The 17,086-nt window shown below is 41.9% G+C and overlaps 2 protein-coding genes across 4 annotated transcripts; one reads left to right on the forward strand and one right to left on the reverse strand.

Annotated features, from left to right (window-relative positions):
* The first annotated feature begins 575 nt into the window (after positions 1 to 575).
* slc7a6os (solute carrier family 7 member 6 opposite strand) lies at positions 576 to 5,766 on the forward strand. The gene is made up of 5 exons (XM_031845973.1): positions 576 to 841; positions 1,525 to 1,854; positions 3,022 to 3,228; positions 3,634 to 3,763; positions 4,711 to 5,766. The coding sequence occupies exons 1-5, from the start codon at positions 653 to 655 to the stop codon at positions 4,845 to 4,847; spliced, it is 993 nt and encodes a 330-aa protein (XP_031701833.1). The 5' UTR covers positions 576 to 652; the 3' UTR covers positions 4,848 to 5,766.
* Positions 5,767 to 8,228: 2,462 nt separating this feature from the next.
* LOC116383227 (adhesion G protein-coupled receptor G3-like) lies at positions 8,229 to 16,790 on the reverse strand. 3 transcript variants are annotated; one of them, XM_031846899.1, is made up of 12 exons: positions 16,695 to 16,790; positions 16,540 to 16,594; positions 16,112 to 16,199; positions 15,775 to 15,900; positions 14,750 to 14,914; positions 14,596 to 14,656; positions 14,414 to 14,505; positions 12,856 to 12,974; positions 11,162 to 11,442; positions 9,676 to 9,778; positions 9,204 to 9,520; positions 8,229 to 9,112 (listed from the first exon to the last, which is right to left on the reverse strand). In XM_031846899.1, exons 1-12 carry the CDS (start codon positions 16,750 to 16,752, stop codon positions 8,997 to 8,999), a joined length of 1,581 nt encoding a protein of 526 aa, XP_031702759.1. In that variant the 5' UTR covers positions 16,753 to 16,790; the 3' UTR covers positions 8,229 to 8,996. The 3 variants fall into 3 exon arrangements, with proteins under 3 accessions (XP_031702759.1, XP_031702760.1, XP_031702758.1); XM_031846900.1 differs by having other exon boundaries at positions 8,229 to 9,520; positions 11,162 to 11,370; XM_031846898.1 differs by having other exon boundaries at positions 8,229 to 9,520.
* Positions 16,791 to 17,086: the final 296 nt, after the last annotated feature.

Consider the following 17,086-nt stretch of genomic DNA (forward strand, 5'->3'; position numbering starts at 1 on the left):
ACACACACACACACACACACACACACACACACACACACACACACACAACAGTTTAAACAGCACTGCTGTTTAAACTATTTTAAAAGCTTTTATTTCAAAATGTTAGGCTCCTTATTAAGTCTTCATTTAAAGACACAATAAATAAATATAATTAGTATTTGCAACATTCAATAGTCCTTTAGCTTTTGAATACCATTGTTTAATTGTATGTTTAATTTGCCACGATAAATTATTTATGATGCAAAAATATTAGGCCTATTGGTTATAATTAACCTATTATTATCAGTATGGCACAATCCAGACTCTGAAGAATGAGTGTATTAAATAATTTGTACGAAATAATATTTTTGACAAAACAAAGAATATAATTTAGTTAAGTTATACGAGGGAAATTGTAATTTGAGAAAATATTGATTGAAATCATTATCATTGTTATCATCCTGTGATGTGATATAATAGTCATGCTTATCACTTGCTGTAACGTGATGTGATACCAAGGAGGATTAAAAGAAGTGACTCCATATGGTGCACACATGCGCAGTGAACTCTTTCCCCAGTCTTCATTCAATAGCCTGAGTGATACCCGGAAATAAAGGCGGAGCTCTACAGTTTTTCTCCTCCTTGCGCCAGACAGACCAGACAAACGGACAACATGGATCCGAACACGACGATTCTGCGAGTCAAGAGAAAAAGGGGGACCGACCCCGCAGATGCGTTGTTGCTGGCGTGTAAACGTATCCGGCCGGAGACGGCCCAGAGCTCAGGTGAAGCGGTACCGGAGCCAAATGAAGCCGAGGTGGAGAACTCTGTCTTCAAACTCGTGGCGACCGTAGCGACACAGGTAAGAGGCCCGCTGGTACCGACGCGGTATTAGAGCTAACCGAGCGCTACAGGCTAGCATCTACGCAGTGGGGAAGCCAAATACATATTAATCAGTGTGTCGGTACAAACGTACCGATTTAGTACATTTTTCTGGCTGTTATATAACTGAATTTAACCACTTAAACGGTGGTGGTTGTTTGGAAAACAAGGCACCGTCTGTGCTAGTTGTTGTTAGCATGATACTCATTATATAGCATTAAATAGCATTAGCTACTGCGATCGTTAGCTCATTTTGTTGACGTTGACTTGTTTGCAGGCCTCAAATTATATTAATTCATCCACAATCGTCACCATGGGAATGTTACTAACTGTTCTAGCACACTGTCAAACATTTAAGACTAATTCATCATGCGAGCTAATTAACGTTAGCCTAGCAGGTAAACATGTTCTAGTGTGTACTATATTACAAGGTCTAAACCTTTTCGGTATAAAGGTCTACTGTTTTCTTCTCGCATTTTTAATTACACGGTCCCATGCTAACCGGTTACTGTGTGTCTGCTCACTGTGACGTTATTACCAACCGTATGTTTGTAGTGACGCAGTGAGGTTAGGTGTCAGGATGGAAATGCAGGATGTAAACACCTTGTCATTTCCATCCTAAGAGCGATATAAATACCCCCCTATCTGTCATCTCGTCACCAGGATGCTCCAGTTCGGACGCAGGTGCGACAGGCGTTGGCTCGGCCTCGCGTGGCCCACGCACTGCGCCCCTCCGCCTCCAGCTCTCAACGGATCACGGGGGACCTGCGCAGCACCAAGTGGAGCACGCGAAGGGAGGAACGTTACAGAATACTGTCCAGCCACCGTTCAGGCCTGTCGAGTCCGGTCGAGCAGCCGACCCCCCAGACAGACGCTTCTGAGAGCGCAGGGGAGACTGGGGGAGACCAAGACAAATGTTTGGTTCTTGGTGCAATCCAGGTGGTGGATCTCCTTCATGAGGACGCAGAGGACAAGGACAAGTCGTCCAGCAAGGTGAGTTGAGCGTTACTGTAGCTGGTTTATGAGTATTGTTTGGTTTGTTTTAGTCTGTCATGGTGTCAATTATCATACTCCTTATTAGAATAATATTTTATAGAGTATTTTGTATCGCTAGCCTCAATTTTAGGAGGACAAAAAGTGCCTGATTCGCTTTAATTCATAAACTTGTGTATGTATTTATCTATCTATCTATCTATCTATCTATCTATCTATCTATCTATCTATCTATCTATCTATCTATCTATCTATCTATCTATCTATCTCATTCATTCATTCAATTCACTGTTGTAATCCTGTTATGATGTTCATTCTGTACACCTGACATCTATCACACTTCTGTCCATCCTGATAGAGGGATGCTGCTCTCCCTAAGGTCTCTTCCTTTCTCCCCTCCCAGTTAAATGTTTTTTTTGGGGAGTTTTTCCTGTTCTGATGTAAGGCTCCTGGGACAGAGGATTTTGTATGTGTACATATTGTAAAACCCTCTGAGGCAAATTTGGGATTTTGGGCTATACGAAATCCATTTAATTGAATTACAACAACTTTTAACATGGCAGATAGAATGAAACATCTGTTTCTGTTTGGCAGAGTACCAAAAACGTACCTTTTTGGTACTCTGCCAAACTGAAACAGACATGGCAAGTATATTTTCCATAGCCGTACGGAACTTGTTGGGCTGATATCAAATTTCTATGATAAAACTAAAAGCATGAAAGCGCTTTGCTTACTCAGCCACGCGTCTTTAAATGTGGCAGATTTGTGCAGCCCGGTCCTCCTCGTGTACCAGTAGCACCCGCTAAGCAGTAAATCCCTTCGACATTTATGCTCATTCTGTTCTGAATTTCCTCTTTTTCTTTCACAGCAATGAAAAGGAACAGTTGAGTAGTTATGATAATGTTATTCTAACCAATACAATTCCCATCCTGACAGAGGAGAAGTGATTGTAACATCGTTCTTTTGACTCAAAGGCTTTCTACAGGATCAACAGGAAACATTGAATAATGTAATGATTCTGTTAGGATACAAAGACTGTGCTTGTGACATACAGTACACAAATCTTACAGGTTCCTTTTAGAGGTTATAATTCCAGGCATTGGTCAGCATTGCTAATGTATAAACCCTCAGTATTGATTTAATCTATCGCTCTATGTTTTTGTGAAGACGCTGTCCTCAGACCCGGAAATGATCCTGTGTAACAGCACCAAGATGCTGCGGGAGCGCCTGAGCATAACCGGAGAGGGGCTGGGGGGGGAGCACCGGGAGCAGGGCGACGACTACGTCTACGACCTTTACTACCAGGAGACGGTCACGCCGGGCTGGATCCAGGACATCCTGTCCGTCAGGGCCTACGCCGACGAGGGAGAACTGGTGTGTGTGGATGGATGGAACGGACAGATGAATGAGTGCTGGAATCGGAGTGAGTGAATGAAGACATGGGCGAAGTAAAGATTAGACTTGTGGAAAGCTAAAAAACTAGTTAAATGGATAAGTCAGTGCATGTCCGCTCACATGCAGCAGCTCTCTGCAATATTAAAATGCACAACATTTTGTTTGCATTTTAATATTTTGGCCAAAAAGATTCCAAACGAGGAACTTTTAAAAAATGTATCGTATATTGAAGTGGTAATACAAAGTGATAGTCCAAAAGTGTTTATGGCTTAAATCATTAAGCTGGTTTACATTTTTATATCATTTTATTATTGAAGACAATAACACCAATAATGAACTAACTAAAAGGAGGCTTTTAGATAAATGGCTTGTTGTTTGTCCCAGGTGCCTGACCTTGTGGTTCATGAAGAGGTTTATGAAGACGAGGATGACGAAAACGAGGAAGGCAACTGGAGGAATGACTACCCTGATGAGGACAGTGATGCAGACGGTGACGGAGAGGAGCGCTACGGTGGTATGCATTTATTCATTCATTTCTTTGGCAATGTATCGGTTGTTGACGTTATGTGTAGGTTTGCACATGCGCTCGTTTTTAACCCAGTACACATGTAGCTCCGTCTACAGATGAATTTCTATTTAGAGGGAATTATCTGTTTGTCACAGTCTGTTTATTTTGACTGCTGAGACAAATGAAGGTTTTAATCAAATTTGTATAAATTGGCTTTTACTACTAATTCCACATCCCTTTAACTTGAAGAGGTAAAGCAGACATTTAGAAGGATATACCTTTTGATAAATCACAATTTAGTTTTATTAATGTGTGAAGAGTTAACAGGTTCTCCTTCATTTCATTTCCTCAGTTTAACAAACTGTTGCTATGAGCAGGTTACAATAACCAGAACAAAGCAGGCTCCCTCATGTGGCTCAGCGGCTTACTGCAGATATAAATGTGCAATACAATAAATGTATTTAGGGACTTAAATGAACTCTAATGCGACCCAGTCTTTGGTTCTGACTGCTCCAGTGTATTAACTCGTGATGTTGATGCTCCTGTCTGACCGTCAATGATGTTTGTCCAGTCTTTGTAGGTTCTAGCTGGTCTTCTGGTTTGTCCCACGCTTAACTTGTCATGGCGTCTCCGGTCCGTCTTTACTTGATCTCATGGTGTTTTCCATTGAGATGAAAATATATTGACACAGTTCCACTACAATTCAGAAACATGCATTGTCTCCTTTCCCCCAAAATGTGATCCAAGCGGAGCCTGAACTGGAGTGCTCCCTGAACAACCTTGTGGGAAAGCTCTAGATGCATCTCAGAAGACACGACAGGACTAGAAACCTCCATCATTTATTAATAAGTGACTGCACATTACTGATGTGCATGTCATTTTAGTACCGCCACCGTGTTGGCCGCTGATCTCGGCCCCTCCTGTCATTCATTGGCTGTTCCCATGTTGTGCAGGTTACTGGGAGGAGGAGCACTCGTACAGCCGGAGGAGCTGGGGCTGCTACCAGAGGGAAGTGCTGCATGACCTGAGCCGCTGTGGTGAAGACGACAAGGAGGACGACGACGACGGAGACAAATATAATTCAGATTGATCCGTCCGTTTCACCCCCACCTGTCTTCCCAATGCCCTCCCCACAGATAACGGCATGCTTCCTAGACCTCTGTGTGGGCGACCGTGGAGGGAGAACAACTGCTCGAGTTGCACACAAAATGAATCTCACCTTAAAGCGCAGCAACTCATCAGATTTAAGGAATGTTGCGAGTTTAATTGACTGACTGTACTTAAAGGAATATTTCCCCACAAAATAACCATTTGTATATCAACTACTCTCACTGCGTTACCTTTAATTCTTGAGGAAGAACTCGCCATGAAAGTTTCTTCAAGAATTCGATGGTCATTTTGTGGGCGACGCGTTCCTTTAAGTCAACTCAAAACTACATAAATGAAGGCTAGGTTTTCCTTTGTCAGAGTAACAAAGCTTGTCAACCACCAATGGTCCAGCTAGCTGCATCCATCCATCCCGAGCTCTCCCACACAGCTGGTGAAGGAGTAGCTGTTATTTCCACAAAGATCCAGAGTGTCTTTTTCTTTTTCTTTTTTTTTTTTTTTTTTTCTTTTTTTTTTTTTTTAAATTGTGGTGGAGTGAATTTGTGTGTGGGTGTTTGTTCAATGTGGACGTGTGTTTAAAAAATGTTGCACATTAGCGTGATATGTCTTGTATGCTTTGTGCTGTTAACACTTCCGTCAGTGAGACGTCTCGGGCCGCGTGTGGTTGCAATTTAGGCTGCATTTTGTGCATGGCTGTGTGTGCGTGTGTGTGCGTGTGCGTGTGCGCGTGTGTGTTAGATTTTTGGCACAATGTGAAAGCGTGACGCATTGTTTTTGTTGTGGGTGTGCGAGTTTGGTTCCCTCCCCTCTTTGAAGTTCTTGGATGCTTGGTGAGTTTAACTTTTTGTAAATATGTAGATGTGTATAAAAAGAAAGCTTTCAAAATAAACTTTAAATATGTCTGTGTGAGTTTGTCCTGCATGATGGAACACAAAGTGTTAAGATCTAATAATGGAGGTAGAGCATACAATCATTGATCTAGATCCCCAACTAAAGGGGAGGGGCCACATGTTTTAGTTAAGTTTTGTCAGCACGCTCATAGCAGTTATTGCTACATGGTGGGACGGTGACCAGTGGTGGAATGTAACCAAGTACTGTACTATAACATTTTGAGCTTATTACTTTTCAGTGTTTGTATACTGCTGAGTATTTAACCCTTTAATGTCTAGTCATTAAAATAGTTAAACTTTCACCATCTGTACCATGAACCCACACCCCTTTGTCATTATAGGGGATATAAAACGGACCACATGGAACACATTTCTGAAAATATTTTTTAAATAATACCACTAATGCCAAAGACCTGAAATGTTACATATGTCACAATGGGCGTTGACGTACAAATGTATTCATTTGAGAACCAATCAACTTGGCCTACTTTTTGATTAGTAACAAATATTTGCTTTTATTTGCATTTCCACAAGACATATTTCTGGTTAAGTTGAAAACATTTTTCACTTTTGTTTTACAAGACAAAAATGTCTTCTTGGATGATCTTCAGTGCATCCTGAACACTACCATTAAAAAAAATAGAATCGTTGAATCTAGTTTGTTTTATTTACTGATATGTACATTTTTCTTTCATAATTTCACAATTCTTTCATAATTAATTTGTCTAATAATTTAATCAATTTGACATTTTGTTTATATTTGTTTAAATGTCTTGAATTCAACAGAACATATTTTAATTAAAAATAATTGAATCAGCTAAATAAATTGAGCAGCTCATAACTGTTTTCTTATTGTGACAAATATGTCCCATTGTTTTTTCTGAGACAATTATAAGTTTAGAAGCCCGATGTGACATATCTGTCACAATATTTTCTTAGCTTTTTAGATATAAATTTGTGGAATATGGTTAGAACCGTTTAGATGTAATGTAGGACATGTTATCAAAGCATTAGAATTGTTAAATGTGTTAGTTCTGCCAAATGTGCTGACCAGCCAGGCAGCCATTTTGGAAGTGATGTCATTGGTACACAAATTAACTCACTGTCACATGACCTCACCAGAATGTTCATTTTTTGCATTGTGATTACATTCCTGTATTTGACATGTATTGCTGTATCTCAACTCTTCTTATTCTTCCGTCTGCAGTTCATCTGTTCACATGATTTCCATCATCACAGCAAGAGCGGTTCCTAAACACACCACTCTTCTGTCCAAAAAGGATTGCCATCAGTGAAGTTTCCATGGTCGTAGAAGGAATGGCCATGGTCAAGCCCTACACCCCCGCCCGACCACCTCGATCTGCTGCCTCGGGGCGATTTGTTGCCCCATCGCTCAGAGGTCCCTAAGGCCGTTCGACCCGGTCACGGCTGTTTTCTGTCCTGGCCCCACAGTGGTGGAATAAACTCCCCACTGATGTCAGGACAGCAGAGTCGCTGCCCATCTTTTGGCGCAGGTTGAAAACTCACCTCTTCAAGAAGTGCTACCCTGAGCCTTCCACTTAGCACTTATTGTATTCATACTAGTTTGTTGCACTTGTTTTCGGTTGTTTCTGCACTGTACTTTTGCTCTGGTTTATGCTCTTAGATGCTTGTTTAAAGGAGATGTACTTATGACTTCTGGTGACTAGTAGTTCTCTTGAATACCTATGTTGAATACACTTTTTGTAAGTTGCTTTGGATAAAAGCGTCTGCTAAATGACTGTAATGTAATGTAATGTAATGTCATGGACTGAATCCATCCTCACAAGCAAATTCCCTCTCTGCAGCTTCCTGGTGCTGTGCTCTGTGAAACGGGTTGCTGCCAAAGTGTGACACTCGTGTCAATGAGCCCCCCTCTTCCTCATACCAGTCTGCAGTCACTGATGCATCCGGCAAAAGGTCTGTGGGCAGCTTTTTAGGGCATCCCTCTCTGGCCAAGTAACTAGGGATTCCCTTCCCTATAATAAGAATGTAATCTTTAACAATGGTTTTCTCTTTAAAATAAAATAGTTCTAATTCTGTGGGCCCTCTGTGGATTCGAGAAGCTGACCTAAGATCTGGCTTCGAGGTGGAACTAAAATGAACACCATCAGTGTTCTTCATGCATCAACTGTTTCTCACTCAATCACCACCAAATCCCCGCGTCTTTACAGAGAAAACTGTTACATTGACCCAATATAGCAAATGGTTACTGTAAATGTGACAGCAATATTCCTACGTCCTGCTACATCGACATCTAAAACGAAAATTCATATTGTATGAAACTGTTCTCTTCCAGTCACAGAGTGGGTTGAAAGCCCACCCCAGAAGGGTTTCACTTTTCCTTCCAAATTACTCTCCAACCCGCGACCTCATAGAGGAAATGATACAATAAGACAATAGTAGTAGACTTTGTGACTTTTTAGGTAATTGTGAAATGAGTAGTAGTTACTGAATGTTACTGTTGGGTAAGGGTTTTAAATCTTAGTTTGTTTTAATGTTGTTGTTTTTGGATGGTTCTTTTTAACAACTTTATTATGGAATATATGGTATTATGTTATGGGTATTCATTTGCTATGTTTTGGTAATCATTGTTGGTTGATCAGTTTCTGTCAGATGTGTGTAAACAGGCAGTTCCATGATTTGTTAGCTGTTTGCCAAAAACACTGTTAAAAAAAATAAAAGCAGGCAACCCCCCCCCCCTTCCCCCCTCCACCCACTGTGTCTCTACCGGCCCGGGGGGGCGGGTTGAGAGTAGGAAGTGTGGAGTCAGCAGGCACTCAGTGGCAGAATAAAACAGGCAATAAAAGGTGTTTTGAGGAAGTGCCAGTCACCTCAACCATGTGAGGTCCTTGCGCATGCACCCAAAATATTATGCAGTTTGCTGCAGTGGAATTCAAGATTAGCTGTGGACAGACACAGACACTCACTCGCTCGCTCACTCACAGAAGCGCGTACGCACATATGTGAGCAATTCCCACCTGGCAGAGATAATAATACTTTTATTAATAAAATTGTTATTACTGTAACCATAAGTTTCATAACTGTCGCAACAATAAATAATTAGAAGGGGTTACTGTTCATGATGCATGTTTGCCTATGCAAACTTAATTTCAAGAAGTTACATGACATGATTAAGTTATTGTCATTTAATGCTTGTATATGACTGGAGGCCAGTAAGCACTTAATATAGGAGACCACTAACACACTGGTCGCTGTGAATATTAGTTATTGAAACTGGTTGTCATCACTTTCTGAGTGGACGGGTCTCTGACGGAGGAGTTGTTGTCAGACCAAGACTTGCAGGACAGCGCCAAGGACCACAGGAACATGAATACACCTAGGAAGAATGATTGGAAAAGCTGTGAATCCTTCCAACAAATAAAAAAAGCTGGATGGATACTTGTTAGGTGGGTCATGCACGTACTCACCCTGTAGGGAGTTTAGTATCGTGAACACGTAGATCCCAGAGAGGGAGATGTAGGTGGTGCTCGCTAACCCCCAAGGTAAACCCAGCACGCAGCTGAGGCCCAGCACTGTGGCACAGTCCTTCCATAACTTCATCCATTTTTCTCTGGTCATCTTCTCCGAGTCACCACCGCTTTCAGCACCTCCACGGCCCGCCCTCAGCCCCCAGAGCTTAAACACCACCAGCCCCAGCATGCAGGAATTGCACAGTATCACCAGGCATGGGAAGGCCACGGTAGTAACGAAGCTGACCGAAAGCCTGTGGCTGCTCATCCAGCATCTGCAGGTTATTACAAAACATTTTTATTTACATCAAAGTTAACTTTGAATTCCAAATACCCTCTGAGGAATAACGCTGTATGTATTTGACAAGAATCCAAACCTCCCGTGTGGTTGAATACTTAAAAATCGTAGCAATGGTTCTTGGTTTCTTACATCTCCGCTGTTGAATTGCGGTTGTCAGCATCCCTCAGTTCCAGACTGTATTTTCCATAAACACCTGAAATCCCACAAACCACTGCAATCAGTGTTGGGAGACCTGCATAAAGACAAGACGGATACGGAGGTTCCTTTAACAAGCCTAGACTATGGTTAAATATGCCTGCGTGCACACAGACAGAACAACAGAATATATACCAGCCCGTGACAGCGTGTTGCTACAATTGCTTTCACGTTGAGAGTCTGTGTGCGATCCTGAAAATGTGAGGTAGGTAGTGAGAAATGGTCTACTGCGCCCCCACTCTTAGCCCCTGGCCCAATTTTACTTCACAGCTGGGCAGATCCGAATCTCAAGATGGCCTGTCGTTTTTTTACTACATTCAAAGACCAAAAAAGTCCTCTTTTCCTCTTATTGCGTTGCTGCTTTTTACAGTGGCATCAACAGCTCTATCACCAGCAATCAGCAGAAATTAATAGGAAACCAAGCGTATCAATTTAAAATGTAAAAATATGTAACTTTACGGCTTGTTTCTGCTCCCCCTGAGTGGCCAAATGGTATATTACATTTCATGCAAGTAATGAAACTACTGACACACAATGCATGTGGGGCCTTTGGGGTCTGAAGCCCTGCTGCCTGCTTCGCCAAGTTGGCAATCCTGACTTCATCATGACACCGTGTGTGCATGCTACAACAGGAGATTCAACTGTAGACTGTATATAAGAAGTGGACGTGGTCATCTTGACGTCACTCATTGATTTGTGGACTGATGTTTTGAAGACTCAAGTTCGGCGACTTCACCGTCGGCATCTTGGCTTACGGCCGTTGCCATGTTGTATTATTTGCCACCAATAAACAAAAGTTACGATATTTGGAATGTGGAGGAGTGAAGTGGCAGAGACCTGTCAATCACAGTAAGCCCCGCCCTAAAGCATACTCTGCTTTGTGGTCTATTTGACTCGAAATGGACCATCATTTACTAAATGAACATCATGCTGTATTGAAGAAGACTTGAAACTAGAGATTGAGACCATAAACTCATGTTTACAATGTTTACTGAGGTAATAAATCAAGAATAAATCATAGAAAATCATTTTATCTCATTTTGCAACCGGATGAGTCGCCCCCTGCTGGTCAGTAGAGATATTGCACATTTTAAGACATTTCCGCATTGGCTTCACTCGGCAGAACCGGAGTTTGCCACCTGGATTCACAGGAACCTCATTGCTCTACTGCAGCCTTAGTGGTAAAAAAAACTCCAACGTGTAACTTCTTGAAATTGCTCTAAAATGTGAAAACATGAGTAAAGGACTTTGTACACTGACTAAACAATTTGTTTTAAGTATTTACATGGCTGTTAGCCACTAATATTCTCATTTAAAAAATAACTGGAGTTTTTATTGTCGTTGCACAATAAATCATAAATAGTCGTTTAAGCTGTTTACTCAGTTTTTTTTTGCACCGTCTCAACCAGGCTCCACTCACCCCATCCCACCAAGCTGAGTTTGAGCAGGTATCTCCTGATGTAGATGTTGAAGACTCGAACTAGGAGGAGGTAGAGGTGGAATCCCTCCAGAGCTGTCCAGGTGAAGGTGGCCAGCAGGGACCAGTGCAAAAGGAGACCCAGACCCCGGCAAACCCAGTCGTCCTCTTTCTCGTTCAGCTGCCACACCCAGAAGCAGCACAGCAGGAAGCTGAGGTGGAGGCAGAGCAGCGCTCCGGTTAGTTGCAAATGCACGCCGATAGCCTTCTCGGGACGCCGCCGTCTGAAAGGGAAAAGGTTTATTACAATCATTTTTTATTGCCTCTTCTGCAGATGCAGTCCTATATGTGGCCCACGTATCTCACCCAAACAGTTCAGATGTTAGCTTATAGCTACTGCTTGAATGTGGTGCAGGCCGACTGCTTACTGGGCCGCACTGACTTGAGACTTTGTCCTGATTCTGCTTTCTTTGACTTTTCTGACATACCTTATGATCATATAGGGGTATGCTCACGACAAGCTAGGCAGTGTGACATGTAAGGATTGCAGACGTCTTTGTCTTTCCAGGAGGCATTCAGAGTGTTGCAGTCGGTTCTATTACAGTTCTTTCCTGTTTGGAGCTTGAAAGGAAATTAGATCAACCACAGAGCCTGTTTGACCCATGATGTGGCATGACAAACATCTGCAGCATACACTATGCAACACTATCTCCAAGTCTCTTTAACTCTGGCTGTAAGAGCCATTTTGTATTCTTAACAGTTTTTTGTATTTTATGTTTATTGCTAAAGTAATGTGTGTTACGCCCTTTAAAATGTTTACCATATAATATAGTTAAGGTAAGTGGTCACGTATGTTTTTGCCCTATTGAGATAAAGGCTCCTCTATTCTGTCCTGCTGTTGGATCATTTTTAGTTGACTCCTTTAAGTAGGTTTCAGTGCTAGTTAGGCTTTGATGGAGCAGGATGTGGAGCAACAATTTTTCTGACTGCAGATTATAGACTTTTTAGTTATAGCCAGCATGAATGGCTATATGGTTTCTTATGCAATGAATGGTACTCCATTCATTGCATAAGGATTTTGTTAATTTTTTGTTTACATGGAATAAAACTACTTTTAACTACGAGCTACGAGCCTCATCATTGGACAGCTAGCAAGAAAAGTTTAGCCTGCAAGAGAGCGTAAGTTGGACATGGTAGTCAACGCGAGCCATTAACCCTTTACATCCTGCAAGAAGTGGGCAAGAAGGACGGTAAAATAAGCTGCCACTACACTGGAAAAGTGCAATACATGCAGTATGTTGAAATTATGGCTTACACCCATTTTGCATATCTTTGAGCAAGTTGCACATTGTACGCATGCACTTCAAAGGGCATACCTTTTTACTTTAACTCTTTTTTTAGTACATGTGTTTTTTGGTATTTGAGTGTCTGCACTATTCTTGTTCAGATCTATCTTGACCAAGCAAGACGTACCAGATGTATAAAGTGAAACAACATTGGTCAAAGTACATCAGTATGACAAAACATAGAAGAAATGAATAGTAACGCACACTAACAGTAACAGACACATATTGCTTCACTTTTGTGACAGAAATTCCTTACATCATTTGGTTGAACAAAACATTAAAGATATTTTATGGTATCTTAATATAATTCACTCTAGACCCGTGGGAATCATAATTTTAAGTCAAACTCACTGCAGACATATATAGATGATCAAGCTGATGACTGTGAAGAAGATGGAGAGTGCTGATCCAACGTAGGTGATATAGCTAAGGTTCACAGCATCACTTTCATCCACTGATAGCGCAGGGTTCTGGAAGGGAAAAGCATGGATTATAAATTCAATTTAAAATGTAGTTTAAGTTCAGAAGCTTAGAATCCTCTTCAGTAGATATATTGTAGATATTGATTTAGATGTGTCTTAAATAAAACTATATGCCTCTATGAAGTATGTTTCTATCCACCTGTTTTTGTATGCATTTTAAATCTGCGCGCTTTCAAAAAAAGGCAGCTATATCACACAAAAAATAAAGTTTGGCTGAAGTGACGGCTATTAATTTCTTTTGCCTTTTTTCTGGAAATTGTGTTAAAACTTGTGCTCCACTCTGATAGAAACCAGAATGACAATTTAGTTCCCAAAGGGACAAAAATGTACTTTCAAACAATGACAGCCGATAATCATTCAGCGACTGAGAGAAGATCAGTGTGGTTAATCTCTATAAATAGATTCTGTATTCTAATGTGGACTCTGTAGGCAACTGGACAAGATTTTGATATTGGAATCTATCTGGTTTTGGTTTGGAGTCCGAGTGGTATTGACCAATCACGTTTGAGCAGGCTCTGGTTGAATGCAGGTAAACGGTCCATTTGCAGAGCAAAAGATGGAGAACTCATTGGCCAAACTGTAAATCTCGGAATCCTGACGAAGACTAAGCTTTTTATTGGTTTAAAATGAGCTTGTCCGTTCATAAATGGTAAGTACTTGTATAGCGCTTTTCTAATCTTCCGACTTTAACAGGGGCCCATCAGGACTATCTAACATTCATACCATTCATGCACCGCAGGAACAGCCTGCGGAAGCAATTTCGGATTAAGTGTCTTGCCCAAGGACACATCAACATGGACTAGCAGAGCTGGGGATCGAACTGCCGATCCTCTGATTGAAGGACGACCCTGCACTACCACTTAGCTACAGTCGCCCCATGCCCCACGTTATCTCCCAACTCCAACTCCAGTCGTGCATCTTAAGTTGCTGATCGGACTGTAAACAATGAGCAGCGCACGGAAAAGGAAGTGTTGGCCTGAATATTCGCTGGCTTCACCGGACCATCAGAAATATCCCCCCTTGCTCCCCTTCTCGTCGCCAGAGCGATAGCCAATGGGTTCTGAGATTGTTGTGCGGTAACTCAGGCTAAATTGAAAGTTTGCTTACTGTACACAAGTTTGTGGCTCACATTGGAGCGTCTGAACTCACTGTTTAATCCATTCCATACATGCTTGTGTTTATGAAGACATCCTTTGAAGGAAAATTTATTTGCACGTTACCTTGCACTGCAGATGGATTCTCGAGATATCACAAGATCACGCGATAATCGCGGAATCACATATCACACAGAAACATGTGGGAAACAATAATGCGCTTGTGTTTTTCTCTGAAAGTCCCTGCCCCTTTTTCAAACAGTTCCAAATGACGTCTTTCAGGTCTGTCACGTTAAGTGGTTTGTGGCTGATGGTGGCAAATTATTATTTTACCACAAGCACAGCGAAGAAGCTCAGGTGGTTGCAGCTGCAAATAAATTCATTTCCTTTGTCGCTGGTATCACAGCCGCTTGTGTTCCAATAACCTAGAAACACACACGCGCACATATGATACAGTGTAAATCGTCTTTTCATTGAAGAGCAAAAAAGACTGTAGGCCGCCATGTGTAGCTTACCTGTTCCATCGTTACGCGGTGACTCCTGCCAAAACACACAAGCCCCAGTCTCCACCTGAAACTTTAAAAAAAATAACTGTATTCAAAAACAGAGGAAAGCAGAATGATACATTCTCCAACTGGGATGCCCTCACAGCTGCTTTTGTTCTTCTACCTGTTTGTTGTGTTTGAAGGTTAGTTTGATGGCTTGTGAGAGGTCCCTGACAGGATGGTTCCCCGCCCTCACTGCCAGGACTAACCCCCCCAGAACAGTCTTTGGACTGGGCCTGTCTAGTGTGATGCGTCTCCCGCGTCCTGTTTCCTGAAGGGGGGGACTCAGCTGCAATGACAGAGAGAGGTGACAGAGAAGACACATGGCCTTAACACTGTTGTGTGGTCAATCAGATTTGAATCAGCTTCTTCAATCGACCATTTTCATTGATGGCCGACTGTGAGTTCATGGAAATCGATGCAAATCAGCATAAAGGGGAAAATACTAGCTTGTATAATCTTACTGAAGGGTGCTAACTTAAAGGAATAGTCCACCCCAAAAACAATATGAATTGTATTGTAACACTCACTTCCCTCAGCTCTTCTTGGTCCAAGAAAAACGTTTCTGTCAAATGGCATTAAGGAGAGCGGAGCGCCCCGAAAAATGGAAGCAGATCAGTGCAAACAGACGGATCAGCGGAGTCCCAATGAGACAGCGAGACGGAAGAAAAAGGGAATAGAATATCCGCAAAACCTTTTTTAAAAATTCATGTGGAGCATTATCCAAACGTCTTGTATCCATTTGTGGACTAATGGGAATCTAAACACGACATTTTTTGCTGAACAAAGCATTTCCCATTAAGGAATCTGTCCAAATTCCTTCACAGGAAGGATAATCCCATGATGCTTTGTTTAGCAAGTCGTATGTTGAAGTCTATTTGCACTGATGTGCGGTTATTCTTCCTCTCTTCTTAACACCATTCGACTCTTCTTCCTGGTCCCAAGGAGAGCCTGGGGACGTGATTGCTGTACACAATTTATGCTTTTGTTGTTGTGTTTTTTGGGTGAACTATTTCTTTGAAGTAGAGGTCGCTGTACAAAAACAGGAACTGAATTCCTGAACTGCAACCGCTTTTCATTTCCCAAAGCTTACAAAAATGTCAAAAAAAGAGGTCTGCAGTGAAATATTTGACCTTCAGAGCTACTGACCTTGAAGAAAGTGCTGTTGATCACAGTGGCCACCAGCAGCACCTCCTCCTGAGACGCTCCTCTGCTTCTCTGGAGAGCTGACGATGAGATTTGAACCCTGTGTTGAAGAGTAGGAGTCTCATCCGCCTAAGAATTACAACACAAAACAAAATTTTTTTTTTTTCATTTATGGAAGAGACGACACAGTGGAGCCGGACGCCCTGAACCCCGATTAGCATGATCAACTGTTGAAATGTTTCTTCGGTTTTGCTCATTCGTTGGCGCATTTCACGCACAACTTCCGATTGTTTGAGAGCCAAGTGATACAACATCTGGGAGCCCAAAAATATGACCTCACCTCTTGCGTCCAGCTCACCCTCCGATGAATGAAGTTTGGCAATGAACGGCCTTTTACCACACAGCTTGCAATTCTGTCCTCATAGCAGCTGTAACGCATATTTCACACATTTCAGCAATCTAGACATACATAAACATGAATAACTATTGATTTTAGGTTGAGAAACAAAACAAATACATTGTCTTTTGTCCTTTGACATTATTCCTATGATTACAACACACAGCCATTTCCTAACACTGTGGTGTAAACAGAGATATACACAGTGATGTGCTTTTGGTTCCTAAAAAGCTGACAACCTGGTGACTCCAACAGCATTATGATATGTTATGATCATTTCTTATTATGTTTTAGGGAATGTCAGAGCATTCATTAGACAACAGGGAACAGCCACATGTGTTCTTTAGTGTCAGCTGAAGAGTGTGGCTTACCTGGTCCAGGAAACATTTTTCGACATACACTGGACGAGGACTTTTTCACAGGGTTCTGTCCGGGTGACAGAGAAGGAAAAGTGAAAGAGAAATTTTCGGGCATATTTTGATCACTACGTACTCAGGGAAGCCCAAAAAAAACTCAATAAACTCACCAAAAGCTTGGGTCGTAGACAGCCACACGAGTGTGAGGGGAAAGAGAGAAATCCACATTGCGTCTCGCCGTTCCTCACACACACACACAGATGATGTGACGGTTCCATGCACAGCCGGGTTCTACATGCTTGAGGTTTCTGCTTGATGACCAGGGAGTTTCACATCTACATATATCACATGGTTGTGGCGGAGCTGTGGGTGTACAGCTCACATGGACCAGAAGTGAGATATGACCCGACTTTTCATTGGAAATCTCACCGATGTTGCTCATGAGAGAGCAAAATGTCACATTAATTTATAGATACTGTGGTTTAGTGGTACTGAATTATCACTGAGAGAGAGAGAGAGAGAGAGAGAGAGAGAGAGAGAGAATAAAACCTCCACCATTTAC

Source organism: Anarrhichthys ocellatus, unplaced genomic scaffold (assembly GCF_004355925.1).
Source record: "Anarrhichthys ocellatus isolate YVR2014 unplaced genomic scaffold, GSC_Weel_1.0 scaffold6, whole genome shotgun sequence".
Taxonomy (NCBI): Eukaryota; Metazoa; Chordata; class Actinopteri; order Perciformes; family Anarhichadidae; genus Anarrhichthys; species Anarrhichthys ocellatus.